This window comes from Odocoileus virginianus, chromosome 5 (assembly GCF_023699985.2).
Source record: "Odocoileus virginianus isolate 20LAN1187 ecotype Illinois chromosome 5, Ovbor_1.2, whole genome shotgun sequence".
In the NCBI taxonomy this organism is placed as follows: Eukaryota; Metazoa; Chordata; class Mammalia; order Artiodactyla; family Cervidae; genus Odocoileus; species Odocoileus virginianus.
The window spans coordinates 85,897,566-85,915,299 of NC_069678.1; the positions used below are offsets into that span (position 1 = coordinate 85,897,566).

Below are 17,734 nucleotides of genomic sequence, written 5' to 3' on the forward strand. Positions count from 1 at the left end.
ACATGACCACTGGAAAAACCATAACCTTGACTAGAAGGGCCTTTGTTGACAAAGTAATGTCTCTGCTTTTCAATATGCTGTCTAGGTTGGTCATAACTTTCCTTCCAAGGAGTAAGCATCTTTTCATCTCATGGCTGCAGTCACCATCTGCAGTGATTTTGGAGCCCAGAAAAATAAAGTCAGCCACTGTTTCCACTGTTTCCCCATCTATCTGCCATGAAGTGATGGGACCGGATGCCATGATCTTAGTTTTCTGAATGTTGAGCTTTAAGCCAACTTTTCCACTCTCCTCTTTCACTTTCATCAAGAGGCTCTTTACTTCTTCACTTTCTGCCATAAGGGTGGTGTCATCTGCATATCTGAGGTGATTAATATTTTTCCTGACAATCTTGATTCCAGCTTGTGCTTCATCCAGCCCAGCATTTCTCATGATGTACTCTGCATAGAAGTTAAATAAGCAGGGTGACAACATACAGCCTTGATGTACTCCTTTTCTTATTTGGAACCAGTCTGTTGTTCCATGTCCAGTTCTAACTGTTGCTTCCTGACCTGCATACAGGCTTCTCAAGATGCAGGTCAGGTGGTCTGGTATTCCCCATCTCTTTCAGAATTTTCCACAATTTATTGTGATCCACACAATTAAAGGCTTTGGCATAGTCAATAATGCAGAAATAGATGTTTTTCTGGAACTCTCTTGTTCTTTCGATGATCCAGCAGATGTTGGCAATTTGATCTCTTGCTCCTACCCTAATTGCTCTGGCTAGAACTTACCAGTTTTATTGATCTCAAAATCAGTTTTTGGTTTTGTTGATTTTTCTCTATTATCTGTTTTCTATTTCATTTATGTCAGCTCTGTTGCTTATTTCATTTTTATGCTTTCTCTGAATTTCATTTTCTCTCCTTTTTTTAGTTAAGGGAGATACTGAGGTCAGTAATTTGAGATCTTTCTTCTTTTCCAATTAGTGGCATTAATGGTGTCAATTAGGTATCCAATTAGGCATTTAGTGTTATCAATTTCCCTGAAATATACTGCCTCCCACACATTTTTGTATATTTTCATTTTCAATTAAATATAAGTAAATTCTCTTTTTGTGATATCTCTATTGACTCATAGGTTACTTTAGTGTGTAATTTAGTTTGCACATAATTTTTGATTGTTCAGATATCTGTCATCAACTCTAACTTAATTCCACTGTGATCAGATAGCATACTCTGTATGACTTTCATCCACATAAATTTATTCAGATTTGTTTTATGGCCCAGAAATAGTTTATTTTGATAAACATTCTGTGTTCACCTGAAAAGAAAAGCATGCTACATAAGATTTTTTATGTCTAATCACATACACCCAACACATGTATTTGATTTATATTTAAATATATATTGATAGATCCAAAAAGTATCTTGAAGAACTTTATCCAACTTCCTATTGATGGTTATTTTGGGATTCAGGATTTACAGGTATGCATGTAAGACCAATATTTACTTTCTACTTTATACATTATTATAGTGTTTGTAGTAGGAAAAGATAAGAAATAGCTTAAGTATATATAAATAGAGGCCTCGTTAGATAAACAGTATATCTTTACAATGGAACCCTTTGCAGCAGCTAAAAGGAAGGAGGTGAACTATAAATACTAACATGAAACAACTCTAAAATACATTGATAAGTAAAAGCAACAAGGTGTGTTGAAGTTGAAAAATATTGTATATCAAAAAAAAAAAGAAAAATATTGTATATCTTAAATGAGATAGCAAAAGCACTGATGAAACATTCAAACTGGCCTTCAGTAATATTTTGCTCATCAAAAGACACCATGACAGAATAAAAAGGCAAGCCACAGACTGGAAAAAAATACTCCCAATAAAGATATTCAATGAATGTTGTGTTTATTGGAGACATTATTAAGGAACAGCAGACGTGAAGTTCAGTGGAATTAGAGATACTGAGGCTGGGATAACAATTCTTAGCTTACTTGTATTCCACATTCACAGAATCTGCTTATGAGGCTTAATCAGTATTCCTAGGATACTGACCTGGAATTCAATATAGTTCATTTTTCACTTCATCCAGACCTCTAGGACTTAGACCCTCCCCTTGTTCCCAAGTCAACAGAACCATCTGCATTTTTTGCTTCCACATGTGAGGATCTGACAACCTGGTGGACTATGACACCACTGTAATAGTTCTAGTTTCGGATCCATCTGAGATAAATCATTCCGCAACATGTTAGCTTTTACCATGTCAGCTCCTCCTCTGGAGTACTACTTTGCTCTCATTTACTTTTAAAAGCTATTGACACAGTAGAATATTATTCAGTCTTAAAAAGGAAATTCTGGCACATGCTATAGCACCTTGTAGAAACCTTGACTGAGAAAAACGTAGGGAAGAGACTTAAAAGAAATGGAAGAATCTTCTTAGGAAAACAATGATTGTGCTCCAGCCACGATGAGCATTTGTCTTTTTGGCAACCTGTGGCAAAGATCTAGGGATAGTGTAATCCCAGATCTCTCCCCCTCAGCCATGAGCCAGGGTCTTGGATTTGTGAGGTTAGAGGCTGAGAAAACATGAAAAGAACCAAAATGAGAACACTCTCCAAGAAATTCAAGCTCGGTTGAAAAGACTGGTCCTCTTTAACTCTGCTGAGTACATTAGATGCAGGAACCATCAAAGTTCTTGAAGGCACATCTTCTGTTCATTTGGCCCTTTTGACTTGTGGCTCTCGCGTGGCACTGGTCAACCCACCGCTCTTCTTCCACTCACAGATATCTGCGTAGTTGCACATCCGGCATTTCCAGGCCTCCTCCACATCAACCCCTTGAGGCTCTCGGTGGCCCATCCAGTAGGTCATATAATGCTGTACTTTGCTTCTCATCTCCTTCTCTTCAAAGGCCACTATCTCTGTACCCAGCACAGTGGCAGTCTCTTGGTGGACATACTCAATTTTCAGGCTATCAATAAGTGGGAGGTCAGACAGTGTTAGAGACAAGAAGACCGGTTCTATGAGGTCACCCAAGGACTTCACAGAGTAGCCTCCCTGCTGGGCATGCCTCAGCACTGAAGGTCCCAGTGGTTTTTCTGAATGCAATTTTGTGTGGTGGATTAAGCTAGCAGCAGTCATTTTCCCCTGTACCATGGCATCAAAGATATATTTGTACAGGCTGACTTGAAAACTATCTTTTTTTTTCTGAGCGTCTGAAGGGAGCACAGGGTTCCCACGTGTCTTGAGTTCCACCAGTTCCAGTTCCCCGCTGGCTGTATAGTGCAGCTCATCAATCACACCAACAAGAAGCACACCCTCCACTTCTCCAAACACTGGAAACTCTCTGATACGCCCTTCTGACTGCAGGGTAGGAATCATTGATAATATGTTCAGAAACTTAACTGCCCAAGCATCTTCTTTACTGGTGATGGGGATACTCACAAGATCATGAACTTCTAGTTCTCTAGCTAGGTGGATGCTGGCACCAGTATCCAAAATAGCTGATTTCTTGGGTGTCAAGAAACCAGGAAGCTCCTTTCCAAATACCATTTGCTGTTCACACCAGTTCTGAGTAGACAGGTCAGTGACATACAAATATTTAAGATGAAATCGCTCCATAGGTGATGAGAACTCCAATCTTCTTTTCAATTTTGGTAAACTTATGAGCTCGTCATCCTTCCCAGGTAATTCATAAGAAGGACCAGGCTTGCTAGGTGAAGCACTTGACTCTTCCGAATCCTCCAGGTCCAAAAATTCTGAGTCACTCAAGTCTGAGAACCCAGAAGCCTCTGCTGACACCGTCTCCTCTTTCCCAGTCTCTGCCATGGTACAGCTCTGGATTGGGCAAAGGCTATACACATCATATTAAAGAAATGCATTATTCAAATGAAAAATTTCTCAAAAGCACTTTTGAATTCCAATGAGGTAAAAAAGATTCACAACTAATTATTTATATATAGTCTTTAAAGATGCTTAGTAATTTATGAACAATTAGTAACGCTATAGAGTTGTAGCACACGTGCAGTTTACAATAAGGCTCACTGTATCATCCATATATGAATACTTGACAAATATTTTTTAAGTGCAAAATAGTTTTATTCCTAAATCTGGCACTAACATATTATGTGACTTTAAGCAAATCACTTTCCTCATCCTCAATTTCTTCATTTAAAAGAAGATTTAAGGTTTGTCATTTTTCCTTAAAAGCTCTCCTGGGGCTTCCCTGGTGGCTCAGTAGTAAAGAATCTGCCTGCCAATGCAGGAGACATGGGTTTGATCCCTGGTCCAGGAAGATCCCACATGCTCAGGAGCAATTAAGCCTGTGTGTCACAACTATTGAGCCTGTTGTCTAGAGCCCATGAGCTGTAACTACTGAAGCCTGCGTACCCTAGAGCCCATGTTCCACAAAAGAAGTCACTGCAATGGGGAAGTCCATGCACCATAACTAGAGGGTAGCCCCTGCTGGCTGCAACTAGAGAAAAGCCTGCACAACAAAAAAGAACCAGCACAGCCAAATACAAATAAATGAATAAAATTTTGTATATATATATATATAAAATCTCTACTGCCTTGGGATATTATTTCATTATTTTAAATAAATACAGAACATTGTAAATGTTGTAGCAATGTCTGCCAGTTTATCATGGACTGCTTCTACACCTCCTTTGTATACAAAGTCCTTGGCTAGGAAAACAAATCTCAATACCAAACTGTTCCATGAGAAAAATCAGCTCTCCAATGACTGTTTCAGGAACACAGTGTGGCAAAATTAAAAAACTAACTACAGATAAATACAAATAGACCTACCCATATACAACATAATAGCATACAGTAGTAAGAGGATATTCACAGCAATATGCAGAAATCAGTTGTTTTTTCTATTTGAGATATATTAATACTTTACTGCATTTATAAATTCTTCCTAACATAATAGAAATTGATGTTTCTTGCTAAGTTTTATTTTCTCTCCCCACAAGAAATTATCTTATGATGGAAAACATCTGTCAGTGAACACTCTTAAAATATTACATGCTTGCTAAATCACTTCAGTCATGTAAGACTTTTTGCGACCCTATGGACTGTAGCCCACCAGGCTCCTCTGTCCATGGGATCCTCCAGGCAAGAATACTGGAATGGGTTGCCACGCTCTCCTCCAGGGGATCTTCCTGACCCAGGAACTGAATCCACGTCTGTTATATCTCCTGTATTAGTAGGTGGATTCTTTACCACCAGCACCACCTGGGAAGTCAACAAATATTACTGGATTTTGCTATAAATAATAGTGGATATTGGGAATTCCCTGGTGGTCCAGTGGATTGGGCTCCATGCTTCTACTGCAGGGGGCACAGGTTCGATTCCTGGTTGGAGAACTAAGATCCCACATGCTGCAAGGCACAACCAAAATGTGCTAGACACTGAGCCAAGCGCTTCACATTTAATATCTCACTACTTTACTACAGGACAAGTACTCTCTTTACAACAAGCAATTTCACAAACACAGGAGATAGAAAGAATAGAACAGTGAACACAATCTAGTTAGCAACTGTTGACATGTTGCTGTGTTTGCTTCTTTCAGGTGCTTTTTGTTTTCAGTTTAACTATTTTAATGTAAATTACAGACAGCATAATGCTTCAAATGCTTCAGCATAGATTTCCAAAGAAGACTTCTACATTAACTACAATATTATCACATCTAATAAAATGAATAATTCCCTAATACTCTAGTCCATATTCAAATTTCCCCAAGTGCCCTAAAAAAAATCTTGACATTGTCCAGATTCCAGGCCTGCCCACAAGCATAGTAAGTCAGGCAGCACTTTTAGATAAGAAAAGGAGTGGGTCTTGGAATTCTTGAGCCCCCGGAGGTCTGGTCAACTGCTCAGGGTATAATGAAATTCTGTGACTCACAAGATAAACAGTATTGTGAAAAGATTAAAGTAAAACCAGAATTGTATTCTTTCTTGAAAACTGATAATGTATCAGTTTGTGGCCTGGATTTTTAAGTGGGAACTCCCAAAACTGCAGTTTGAAGTCTCACACTACCTGGGACACACTACCTGGGACCTTTTCCCAACTGGGACTCCAGGCTGCTGAATAAGGAGGGACTTCCCAGTGTTGTTTATATCTGGATGTTGGCCAGCCCAATTTGGTGATGTATGTTCTGTTACTTTTCTCTATTGTTTCTTTTCTTTTAATGGCTGTATATTGAAATTAAGTCAGATAACCTCCTATAAAAAATTTAATTGTTTGTGAGTAACATGTGGTTTCTTTTGTTAATGAATCCTTCAAACCTGAAATGAAAGTAAAACTTTAAGCAAAATATAAACTGGCACCATAAGCAGGATTCATGAAGCAAAATGCCACAAGAGATTAAGATTAATGAAGTTTTTAATTCCTGGATGGGAAGATTTGCCTTACTGCTCATTAGTTACTGAATGGGGCATATCCACCGGATTGTGTGAGAACTGAGACCCAAATTAAAGCACGCCAAAACTTTAGAGTTTATTGAGTGTTTGCAGCTCACGCCAATTGAGAAAGGATAAGAATGTACTGCACTGGGTCAGAGAGACTGATCTACCTCTCTGCCTTCTGTAAGGTACATGAAGCCAAATTAAAACTGGCTGAAGAGAAGTCAAAATTGGAGAAAGAATTATGCAATTTGCAAGGACAATTGTCCATGTTACAATGTCAAAGATTTATTTTAGCTGACCAAGTCCATTTTCCAGTTGGTAGCCGAAAAAGTCGCTATAAAGGTTTGCAGAAACTATGAGCCATGCTGTGTAGGGCCACCCAAGATAGACTGGTCACAGTGGAGAGTTCTGACAAAATGTGATCCACTGGAGAAGGGAAGGCAAACCACGTCAATATTCTCGCCTTGAGAATCCCTGGGACAGTATGAAAAGGCACAAAGATATGACACTGAAAGATGAACTCCCTAGGTCGGTAGGTGCCCAATATGCTACTGGAGAAGAGTGGAGAAATAACTCCAGAAAGAATGAAGAGACAGAGCCAAAGTGAAAACAACACCCAGTTGTGGATGTGACTGGTAATGGAAGTAAAGTCTGATGCTGTAAAGAACAATATTTTATAGGAACCTGGAATGGCCGGTCCATCAATCAAGGTAAATTGGAAGTGGTCAAACAGGAGACGGCAACAGTGAACATCAACATTTTAGGAATCAGTGAACTAAAATGGACTGGAATGGGCAAAGTTAAATCAGATGACCATTATATCTACTATTGTGGACAAGAATCCCTTAGAAGAAATGGGGTAGCTCTCATAGTCAACAAAAGAGTCCAAAATGCAGTACTTGGGTGCAATCTCAAAAATAGCAGAATGATCCCTGTTCATTTCCAAGGCAAGCCATTCAATATCAGAGTAATCCAAGTCTATGCTCCAACCACTAATGCCAAAGAAACTGAAGTTGAATGGTTTCTATGAAGACCTATAAGACTATCTAGAACTAACACAAAAAAAGATGTCCTTTTTATCATAGGGGACTGGAATGCAAAAGTAGGAAGTCAAGAGATACCTGGAGTAACAAGCAAGTTTGGCCTTGGAGTACAAAATGAAGCAGGGCAAAGGCTAATAGAGTTTTGCCAAGAGAATGCACTGGTCATACCAAAAACCCTCTTCCACAACACAAGAGAAGACTCTACACATGGATATCACCAGATGGTCAATACCGAAATCAGATTGATTACATTCTTTGCAGCTGAAGATGGAGAACCTCTATACAGTCAACAAAAACAAGACTGGGAGCTGACTGTGGCTCAGATCATGAACTCATTATTGCCAAATTCAGACTTAAATTGAACAAAGTAGGGAAAACCACTAGACTATTTAGGTATGACCTAAATCAAACTCCTTATGATTATAAACAGAAGTGACAAATAGATTCAAGGGATTAGATCTGGTGGATAGAGTGCCTAAAGAACTATTGATGGAGGTTCGTGACATTGTACACTAGGCAGTGGTCAAGACCATCACCAAGAAAAAGAAATGCAAAAAAGCAAAATGGTTGTCTGAGGAGGCCTTACAAATAGCTGAGAGAAGAAGAGAAGCAAAAGACAAAGGAGAAAAGGAAAGATATACCCATTTGAATGCAGAGTTCCAAAGAATAGCAAGGAGAGATAAGAAAGCCTTTCTCAGTGATCAATGCAAAGAAATAGAGGAAAACAATAGAATGGGAAAGACTAGAGATCTCTTCAAGAAAATTAGAAATACCAAGGGAACATTTCATGCAAAGATGGGCACAATAAAAGACAGAAATGGTAATGGTACGGACCTAAACAGAAGCAGAAGATATTAAGAAGAGGTGGCAAGAAGAACTATACAGAAGAACTATACAAACTACACAGAAGAACTATACAAAAAAAGATCTTCATGACCCAGATAACCACGATGGTGTGATTACTCACCTAGAGCCAGACATCCTGGGATGCAAAGTCAAGTGGCCTTAGGAAGCATCACTATGAACAAAACTAGTGGAGGTGATGGACTTCCAGCTGAGTTATTTCAAATCCTAAAAAATGATGCTTTGAAAGTGCTGCACTCAATATGCCTGCAAATTTGGAAAACTCAGCAGTGGACACAGGGCTGGAAAAGGTCGGTTTTCATTCCAATCCCAAAGAAGGGCAGTGCTAAAGAATGTTCAGACTACCACACAACTGCACTCATCTCACACGCTAGCAAAGTAATGCTCAAAATTCTCTAAGCTAGGTTTCAATAGTACATGGACTGATAACTTCCTGATGTTCAAGCTGGATTTAGAAAAGGCAGAGGAACCCCGAGATCAAATTGCCAACATCCGTTGGATCATCAAAAATGCAAAAGAGTTCCAGAAAAACATCTATTTCTGCTTCATTGACTATGCCAAAGCCTTTGACTGTATGGATCACAACAAACTGTGGAAAATTCTTCAAGAGATCAGAATACCAGACCACCTTACCTATCTCCTGAGAAATCTGTATGCAGGTCAAGAAGCAACAGTTAGAACTGGACATGGAACAACAGACTGGCTCCAAATTGGGAAAGGAGTATGTCAAGGCTGTATGTTGCCACTCTGTTTATTTAACCTATATGCAGAGTACATCATGTGAAATGCTGGGTTGGATGAAGCACAAGCTGGAATCAAGATTGCCAGGAAATATCAACAACTTCAGATATGCAGATGATACCAACGTAGCAGCAGAAAGTGAAGAGGAACTAAGAGCCTCTTGATGAAAGTAAAAGAGGAGGGTGAAAAAGTTGGCTTAAAACTTAACATTGAAAAAACCAAGGTCATGGTAACCAGTCCCATCATTTCATGGCAAATAGATGGGAAAACAATGGAAACACTGACAGACTTTATTTTTAGGGTTCCAAAATCACTACAGATGGTGACTGTAGCCATGAAATTAAAAGATGCTTGCTCCTTGGAAGAAAAGCTATGACAAACCTAGACAGCATGTTATAAAGCAGAGACATTACCTTGCTGACAAAGGTCTGTCTAGTAAAGCTATGGTTTTTCCAGTAGTCATGTATGGATGCGAGAGTTGGACCACAAATAAAGCTAAGCGCTGAAGAACTGATGCTTTTGAACTGTGGTGTTGGAGGAAACTCTTGAGAGTCCCTTGGACTGCAAGGAGATCAAAGCAGTCAATCCTAAAGGAAATCAGTCCTGAATATTCATTGGAAATACTGAGGCTGAAGCTGAAACTTCAATATTTTGGCCACCTGATGTGAAGAAGTGACTCATTGGAAAAGACCCTGATGATGGGAAAGATTGAAGACAGGAGCTTCTAGAAGGGGACGACAGAGGATGAGATGGTTGGATGGCATCACCAACTTGATGGACATGAGTTTGAGCAAGCTTTGGGAGTTGGAGATGAACAGGGAAGCCTGGCATGCTGCAGTCCATGGGGTCACAAAGAGTCTGACACGACTGAAAGACTGAACAACAACATGCTCTTTCAGTCTAAACAACACTGAGGCTGACAGGGAAATTAAAATGGAGAAAGTCTTGTTCAGGCTTCAGAAGCATGAGGGCAGGTCCCTTACCTGGCTTCTGACCTGCCTGGACACTGCCCAGATTCAGTGCCTGCCCACAAGCATAGTAAGTCAGGCAGCACTTTAGATAAGAAAGGGAGTAGGTCTTAGAATTCTTGAGCCCCTGGAGGTCTGGCCAACAGCTCAGGGTGTAATGAAATCCTGTGACTCACAAGATAAAACAAACAACATTGTAAAAAAATTAAAACCAGAGCTGCAATTTTGCGCACAAATATGCGGGAATCCCTGAAACTGCAATGTGAAGTCTCACCAGTGGAGTGGATGCATTGCTTGGGACCTTTTCCCAGTTGGGACTTCACATTGCTATTATGGAGGGACTTCCCAGCACTGTTTAAATTTGCATATTGACCAGCCCAATTAGGTGATGTATGTGCTGTTAGTTTTCTCTATTGTTTCTATTTCTTTTCTTTTAATGATAGTATATTGAAATTAAGTCAAATAATTTTCTATTAAAAAAACCTGAAATTGTGTGTAACAAGTTATTTCTTTTGTTAGCAAACCCTTCGAACCTAAAACGAAAGTAAGACTTCTGGCAAAACAAACCCTTCATAGGAAAAAAAAAAAGTATGATCAGTCCACTAGTATTTGACTTTGGGTGCCCAGGAAAATAACTTGACACAGAATTTAAGCTGATTGAGGCTATAAGCCAAATTTCCTCCTTGCTACTCTAATGAACAATAAAAGAGATGCATTCACCAACTCCCATCGTAAAAGTTTTAACAATTGGTACCTTGAAAATGGTATAAATATTAGTTATCATTGTACTTAACTAATTTTTAAATAGTCTAAATTTCCCCAAGGAAAGAAAACACAGATAACTGGAAGAAAAGTTATTTGCAATAAACAAAGGTAATACAATGCTCAGACTTCTGGGTATATCCTATTAAGTTATTGCTTTATAGGATACTTCAACAGAAATAAAACACAGGAGAACATTTGCACAAGTGTCTTAAACTATAAGTGGGTCTTAGATAATGATAGTGTCAAAATGAGTAATGTTATTTGGACAATGAAGTCTCTGAAAGTGGGAGGGAATCTTTACCCTTCATCAAAAAACAAAAGTTAAAAGGCATGACAGTGCACTGTGTCCCAAATTGCAGTCTGTATCTTTTTGACAGGAGATGATATTACATGGTACATAGATCAACACCTTCAGATACATCTTAGAATAAATATAAAGACTTTAGAGCATCTATCAAATGCATAATTTCATATGCAGTGTTTCTCAGTGCAAGTTTGTTTTTTAAAATAAAAGTTAAAAATTAAAAATATGAGAATAACAGTAATACAGGTAGGACACAGGTATGGCATAAATAGGTGGTAAGTGAATAAGATGTTTGGGAAACACCAGCATAGTGTCAAGAGTCTGGGGGTCCTACAGCTCTAGATTCTGAATCTGACTAGGTCAATAGTATTTAGTAGTAGGCTACTTGCCTTCTGAGTACTCTTGGGCAAATTTTTCATTTTACTGAGGCTACTGACACATCTTTAAAATTAGAGTACTTCTTCCAACACCAGCTTCTCTGGTGGTTTAGCCGGTAAAGAATCTTCTGCAATGCAGGAAACCTGGGTTCAATCCCTGGGTTGGGAAGATTTCTTGGAGAAGGGAATGGCTACCCACTCCAGTATTTTTGCCTGGAGAATTCCATGGACAGAGGAGCCTGGTGGGCTACAGTCCGTGGGGTCACAGGGTTGGATATAACTGAGTGACTAACACTTTCCAACAGTACTCAGCTACCCAAATGATAATGTGATAACACACGAGACACTGCCGCTCAACAAATGTGGGTCTCCTCCTTCCCAGAAAGACATGAGATAGTGTATCTATTCCCTCTGTCAAATTAAACTAAATTTTAGGAGAGAAAAAACTTCTACTCACCTGGGACTTGGCTGATCTTCCTCTTCACAGGGAAAGGCAAAATGCTAAACTGACAAGTCTAGGGGAGGAGAAAGGAGCTCTGAAAGACCAGGTCTGAAATTGGAGAATCCAGATTAGCAACCGCCGGACTTGCTGTGGTAAAAGGGCAACTTTTGGTCTTTTCTCACCTGACCAGTCAGTCCCTCACACTGTGGTGTTTCCTCCTCTCTGATCCTCGCTGCACAGACTGTTGCCCACCCAGATCCTAGGCAATGCTTGCCTCTCTTTACGGGCAAATTCTCCGTAACTTCTTCGTTTTGCCCATACCTGGATGCAGACACTCGATCCAATCCCTGCTTTCAGCAAGTAGAAGTGTCAACAATAGCGAAGGTCTCCCAGCAACTCCCAGATCAGTTCCCTCTTCCAGCCCCAACCGTGGCTCAGAAGCTCAGAAAGAGATCTCAAATCCAGAGGCTTTTCCTCCCTGACGGATTCCTGATGCCTCCGGAACTGCCACTGGCTTTACCACCAATATTCTGAATGGTCGGTACAAGCCCGGACTTGCGGGTCCCACAAACTTCTGCTTTCAGCGGGGGCCTTCCCACCATCCCCAAACCACTGTCTCCCCGGGAGTCTCAAGCATGCCCAAAAGTTTACTGAGCACTCCCTATAAGGTGCTAGAGGAGCGGCGAGAAGGGGATCGCTGACTTCGGGAAGGGGTCCCAGCCGACAGCAGGGTCTTCCAAGGTGAGAAGGTCCTCAACCCACAGAACAGACGAGATAAACCGCTACTCCGGAGCCGTTCCCACCCGGAGGCGGCGATGGGGGGACGTCGTAACCGCAGGTACAGATCCCAGGGTTCCAAAACGCAGCCCCTCAGCCCGCCACCCGCATTCGCCGGCCTTCTTCTAACCCTTCTGACCTTGGATACGCCTCCGAGCCCAGGACTTCACCTGCTCCTCTTGAACTTCGCAACCGCTCCCGGACTCTTTCTCTTAAGCGCAAGTTCTAGTCAGGAAGAGGACCTGACTAGTCCTGTCGGGCTTCGCAGGAAAGCCGCCCGGAGACCACGCCCACAATGCCCAGCAGCTGCCCAAGGACCGCCCCCTCCCAGAGGCCTCAGCGGCGCCACTTCGTCTTAACCCGCTGGCGACTCAGACTGGCGAACTGCTAGCTGCGGGTCGGAGGGGGTTCGTGGTGCGGGTACGCCTCCGGGGAGGTCGTCCTTGTGGCCGCTGGCTGTCCCTGTGAGTTGGTTCCGGACGAAACAGCGCTGTCACTTGACCTAGACGCTCCCACTCTGGCGGTTCCCGGCTACCGCAAAGCCAGTTGTAGGAGAAAGGTCTGGGAACGTCCCTTTCCTCGGTGCACTTGGCCATTAGTGCCCATTAGTGCTGAGTCTGCGCTTTGCCACCTTGAATTCTGTATATTGTTCTTTGCATCTCGCACCAGTTTCCCCAGCCGAGAGAAAAAGCCACAAACTCACTTTTCAAAGATGCTGGCACTCGTCTCATCAATGTATTTCTTTTTTCTATATGCTTACTTTCTAGCTAACCCTTTTGTTAGGAAATATAACACAATTATATTCTGAACTAGAAAGGTAAGTATAATAATCACTGAACAGACATGTCATCATGTAGAGCAAAAATAGTGTCAGGCGCTTCACAAATACACTCCCTGCCTCCTTCCTAAGAAGACCACTAGTCTGACTTTTTTTTCTTTTTAATTTTGGTTTTATATTGAAGCACTTTTGATTAACGATGTTGTACTAGTTTCAGGTGTGCGGCAAAATGACTCATGTATATATTTTGGGAGGGGGGGGGCTTCCCTGGTGGCTCAGTGGTAAAAGAATGTACCTGCCAATGCAAGAGATCCCAGTTCGATCCCTGAGTTGGGAAGATTTCCTGGAGAAGGAAATGGCAACCCATACCAGTATTTTTGCCTGGAAAATTCCATGACCAAAGGAGACTGGCAGGCTACAATCCACCGGGTCACAGAAGAATTGGACACAACAACTAAACAACAGCAATTCTTTTTCAAATTCTTTTCCCATTAGGTTATTACAGAATATTGAGCAGTGTTCCCTGTGCTGTACAGTAGGTCCTGGTTGGTTATCTATTTTAAATATAGCAGTGTATACATGTCAACCCCCCACTAGTCTGACTTATATGACAATCATTGTTTTAAAAAACACAGTTTTTATAACATATTTGCAAACTTGATTTGTGACAAAGGTGGCATCACATAGAAATGGAGGGAAAAAAGATGGTCTTTTCAGTGAAGGGTCTGTGACAAGAGGGTATCCTTATGGAAAAAAAATGAGACACGTCATTTCATCACAAATATCAATTCCAGGAGGATTTAAGACCTAAATACATTTTAGACTTCATAATAGGGAAATATTTCTTTTAAAAAATACATGAATGCCTTCTCAGTTGTGTCTCAGTTGTGTTTGAGACCCCATGGACTGCAGCCCACCGGGTTCCTCTGTCCATGGGATTTCCCAGGCAAGAATACTGAAGTGGTATTTAAAAATTTTTTTAAATGTTAAATAATAAAGAAAACTACACAGGACATTTGGGGTCTGTTGAAGTTAAATGTGACAATATTAGATAATTAGATAACTCAACCAATTACCAACATCCTGAGTGTGATTTTGTGGCTGTGTAGGAAAACATCCTTGTTTTTGGAAATGGGAAAGTTGAGGAAAATCTTCTTAATCAAGTGAAATATGAGTGGGCATTGCTTATTGAGGCTGGAGTTTTCTGCCTCCTCCCAAATGTAACTTTCCTTCACCAAGATGTAATTCCCAATGCTGCGAAAGCCCCTCCTCCACTCTTTCAGATATGGACCTATTATCTTCCAATAGAGTTTGAGGAGGTAGTACTGCTGGGTGGAGTCAAGCAAAAGGGATTGAGAAATGATCACACCACGGGGAAAAGATATGTCCAAGTTAGCTAGATGATGTTCCCAAAGCTTTCATTCTCAAATTTCAGAAAATATTACCCTTCCCCCAAAAGGCTATCATAAGAAGCCTAAGTTTTTAAGGTCTGTGTGTGTGTGTGTGTGTGCTCAGTGGTATCTGACTCTGTGACCCCATGGATTGCAATCTGCAGGCTCCTTTGTCTAAGGAATTTTCCAGGTAAGAATACTGGAGTGAGTTGTCATTTCCTACTCCAGGGGATTTTCCTGACCCAGGGATTGAACCCCTGTCCCTTGGGTCTCCTGCATTAGCAGGCAGATTCTTTACCATTTGCCACTTGGGAAGCCTCAATTTAAGGTCCATCTGTATACAAAAATCATTGATTTAGATCTTCTACCTCCAGGGATGTCTGTAATCTGGGAAATACTTTTAGACACAAATCGTCTGTTTCCTCTTTCCGTCTTACCTTCCTTACTCTTTCAGAGCATAGTTTGTACCTCTAAGCAACACTGATTACATGCTTTCATTTAAGTGTTTATCTATATGAGTGTTCTCTAAAACGCCACTGTCCAATACATTAGCCTCGAGGCACATGGGGCTCTTAAGCATTTGCAATGTAGCTAGACCAAAATGAGATGTGCTATAACTATAAAACACTGTATTTGTAGATTTAGTAAAAAAAAAAAAAATTAAATAACTAATAACTTTTATTTTTATTACATGCTGAAATGTAATATTTGGATATATTACATCAAATTAAATATGTTTAAAAATTGATTTTATTTACTGCCTTTCATTATATTAGTGTGGTTGCTAAAAAATCTTAAATTCCTTATATGATTTGCATTTTTATTTTGACTCATATTACATCACTCTTGGACAGTGCTCTTCTTGAGCATCAGAATATAAGGGCAGGGAAATCTTACTCAAGTTTGTGTTTGTCACAAATGCTAGAACAATTGTTATTATTATTTTTGGCTAACTAAGGACTTTACTTCAAACAAAAATTAAAAATAAAAAATTGAGAGCTATCTCCCTGGGTGTGGGAAAGGGATCAGGGTAAGGAATTCCCTGAGGCTAGGCCAGTACCCTCAGACTGGAGGGGCCGTGATCATTCCCTTCCTCACTTCTGGGATAGGGGGCCTTAGCAAGTGCAGGACCCTATGCCAAAGCCCACCTACCCAGGGGAACTCAGGCTAAGGCTCAGTCCCTGGGAGGTAGAACAATTATTGATATAACTGTTACATGCGTAAGAGAAACCCACTGATACTATTCTGTATTTGAGAATCTCTTCTTCCCTGTGTTAGGATCAGCCTCTCTTCATCAAAACACCAGTTTTTGGTAATTGAAAAGAGCATTGCTTAGTTGGAGAAACACAGAAAAGGTAGCCCTAAAGCTAGGAATTCTCCACAGTTTATTGTGACCCACACAGTCAAAGGCTTTGGCATAGTAAATAAAGCAGAAATGGAAAATTCTGAAAGAGATGGGAATACCAGACCACCTGACCTGCCTCTTGTGAAATCTGTATGCAGGTCAAGAAGCAACAGTTAGAAATGGACATGGAACAACAGACTGGTTCCAAATAGGAAAAGGAGTACGTCAAGGCTGTATGTTGTCACCCTGCTTATTTAACTTATATGCGGAATACATCATGAGAAACGCTGGGCTGGAGGAAGCACAAGCTGGAATCAAGATTGCCGGGAGAAATATCAATAACCTCAGATATGCAGATGACACCACACTTATGGCAGGAAGTGAAGAAGAACTAAAGAGCCTCTTGATAAAAGTGAAAGAGGAGAGTGAAAAAGTTGGCTTAAAGCTCAACATTCAGAAAACTAAGATCATGGCATCTGGTCTCATCACTTCATGGCAAATAGATGGGGAAACAGTGGCTGACTTTATTTTTTGGGGCTCCAAAATCACTGCAGATGGTGACTGCAGCCATGAAAATAAAAGATGCTTATTCCTTGTAAGAGAAGTTATGATCAACCTAGACAGCATATTAAAAAGCAGAGACATTACTTTGCTGGCAAAGGTCCAAGTAGTCAAAGTTACGGTTTTTCCAGTAGTCATGTATGGATGTGAGAGATGGACTATAAAGAAAGCTGAGTGCCGAAAAATTGATGCTTTTGAACTGTGGTGTTGGAGAAGACTCTTGAGAGTCCCTTGGACCGCAAGGAGATCCAACCAGTCCATCTTAAAGGAAATCAGTCCTGAATATTCATTGGAAGGACTGATGCTGATGCTGAAACTTCAATACTTTGGCTACCTGATGCAACAAACTGACTCATTTGAAAAGACCCTGATGCTGGGAAAGATTGAAGGTGGGAGGAGAAGGGGACAACAGAGAATGAGATGGCTGAATGGCATCACCGACTCAATGGACATGAGTTTGAGTAAGTTCTGGGTGTTGGTGATGGACAGGGAGGCCTGGCATGCTGCTGTCCATGGTGTCGCAATGAGTCAGACACAACTGAGCGACCAAACGGAACTGAAAGCTAGGAAGTTAGGGGACCTGGGTTAAGAATGTAAGACTGGGCCATGCTTCTGCTAAAACAGGCAGCCTCAGATGTAGGACATTTGAACCTTGACTCAAATAGGATTTATTCATTTATTAGTTTGAAAACCGAGGAGCTCTAGCTTCAAGTGAGGCTTGATCCAGGTGTGAAACAGTGTGATCAGAACTGAGTTTTCGCTCTCCATTTCTTGGATCTATTTCCTCTGTGTTTCATTTATATGCAGTCTTCCTCCTCTTCCACTGTCACTAGCTTCCAGGGCCACTTCTAGGTTTTTGTCCAGTGGAAAAAACAGTCCATTCCCTAATATCTCAAAAATAAGTCCAGAAATTGTCCAATTGGCCCTGATTACTCAAACTGGGGCTGTATACTTGATTTAACCAGAGTCGCCAAAAACAAAACA

General features: G+C 40.8%; 1 protein-coding gene across 3 annotated transcripts; it reads right to left on the reverse strand.

The window, feature by feature from the left end:
• Window positions 1-1,873: 1,873 nt before the first annotated feature.
• Window positions 1,874-12,904, reverse strand: EXO5 (exonuclease 5). 3 transcript variants are annotated; one of them, XM_020886098.2, is made up of 3 exons: window positions 12,815-12,904; window positions 11,914-11,971; window positions 1,874-3,834 (listed from the first exon to the last, which is right to left on the reverse strand). In XM_020886098.2, the coding sequence occupies exon 3, from the start codon at window positions 3,807-3,809 to the stop codon at window positions 2,697-2,699; it is 1,113 nt and encodes a 370-aa protein (XP_020741757.2). In that variant the 5' UTR covers window positions 3,810-3,834; window positions 11,914-11,971; window positions 12,815-12,904; the 3' UTR covers window positions 1,874-2,696. The 3 variants fall into 3 exon arrangements, with proteins under 3 accessions (XP_020741757.2, XP_020741756.2, XP_070324458.1); XM_020886097.2 differs by lacking the exon at window positions 12,815-12,904 and adding an exon at window positions 12,081-12,161; XM_070468357.1 differs by lacking the exon at window positions 12,815-12,904 and having other exon boundaries at window positions 11,914-12,004.
• Window positions 12,905-17,734: the final 4,830 nt, after the last annotated feature.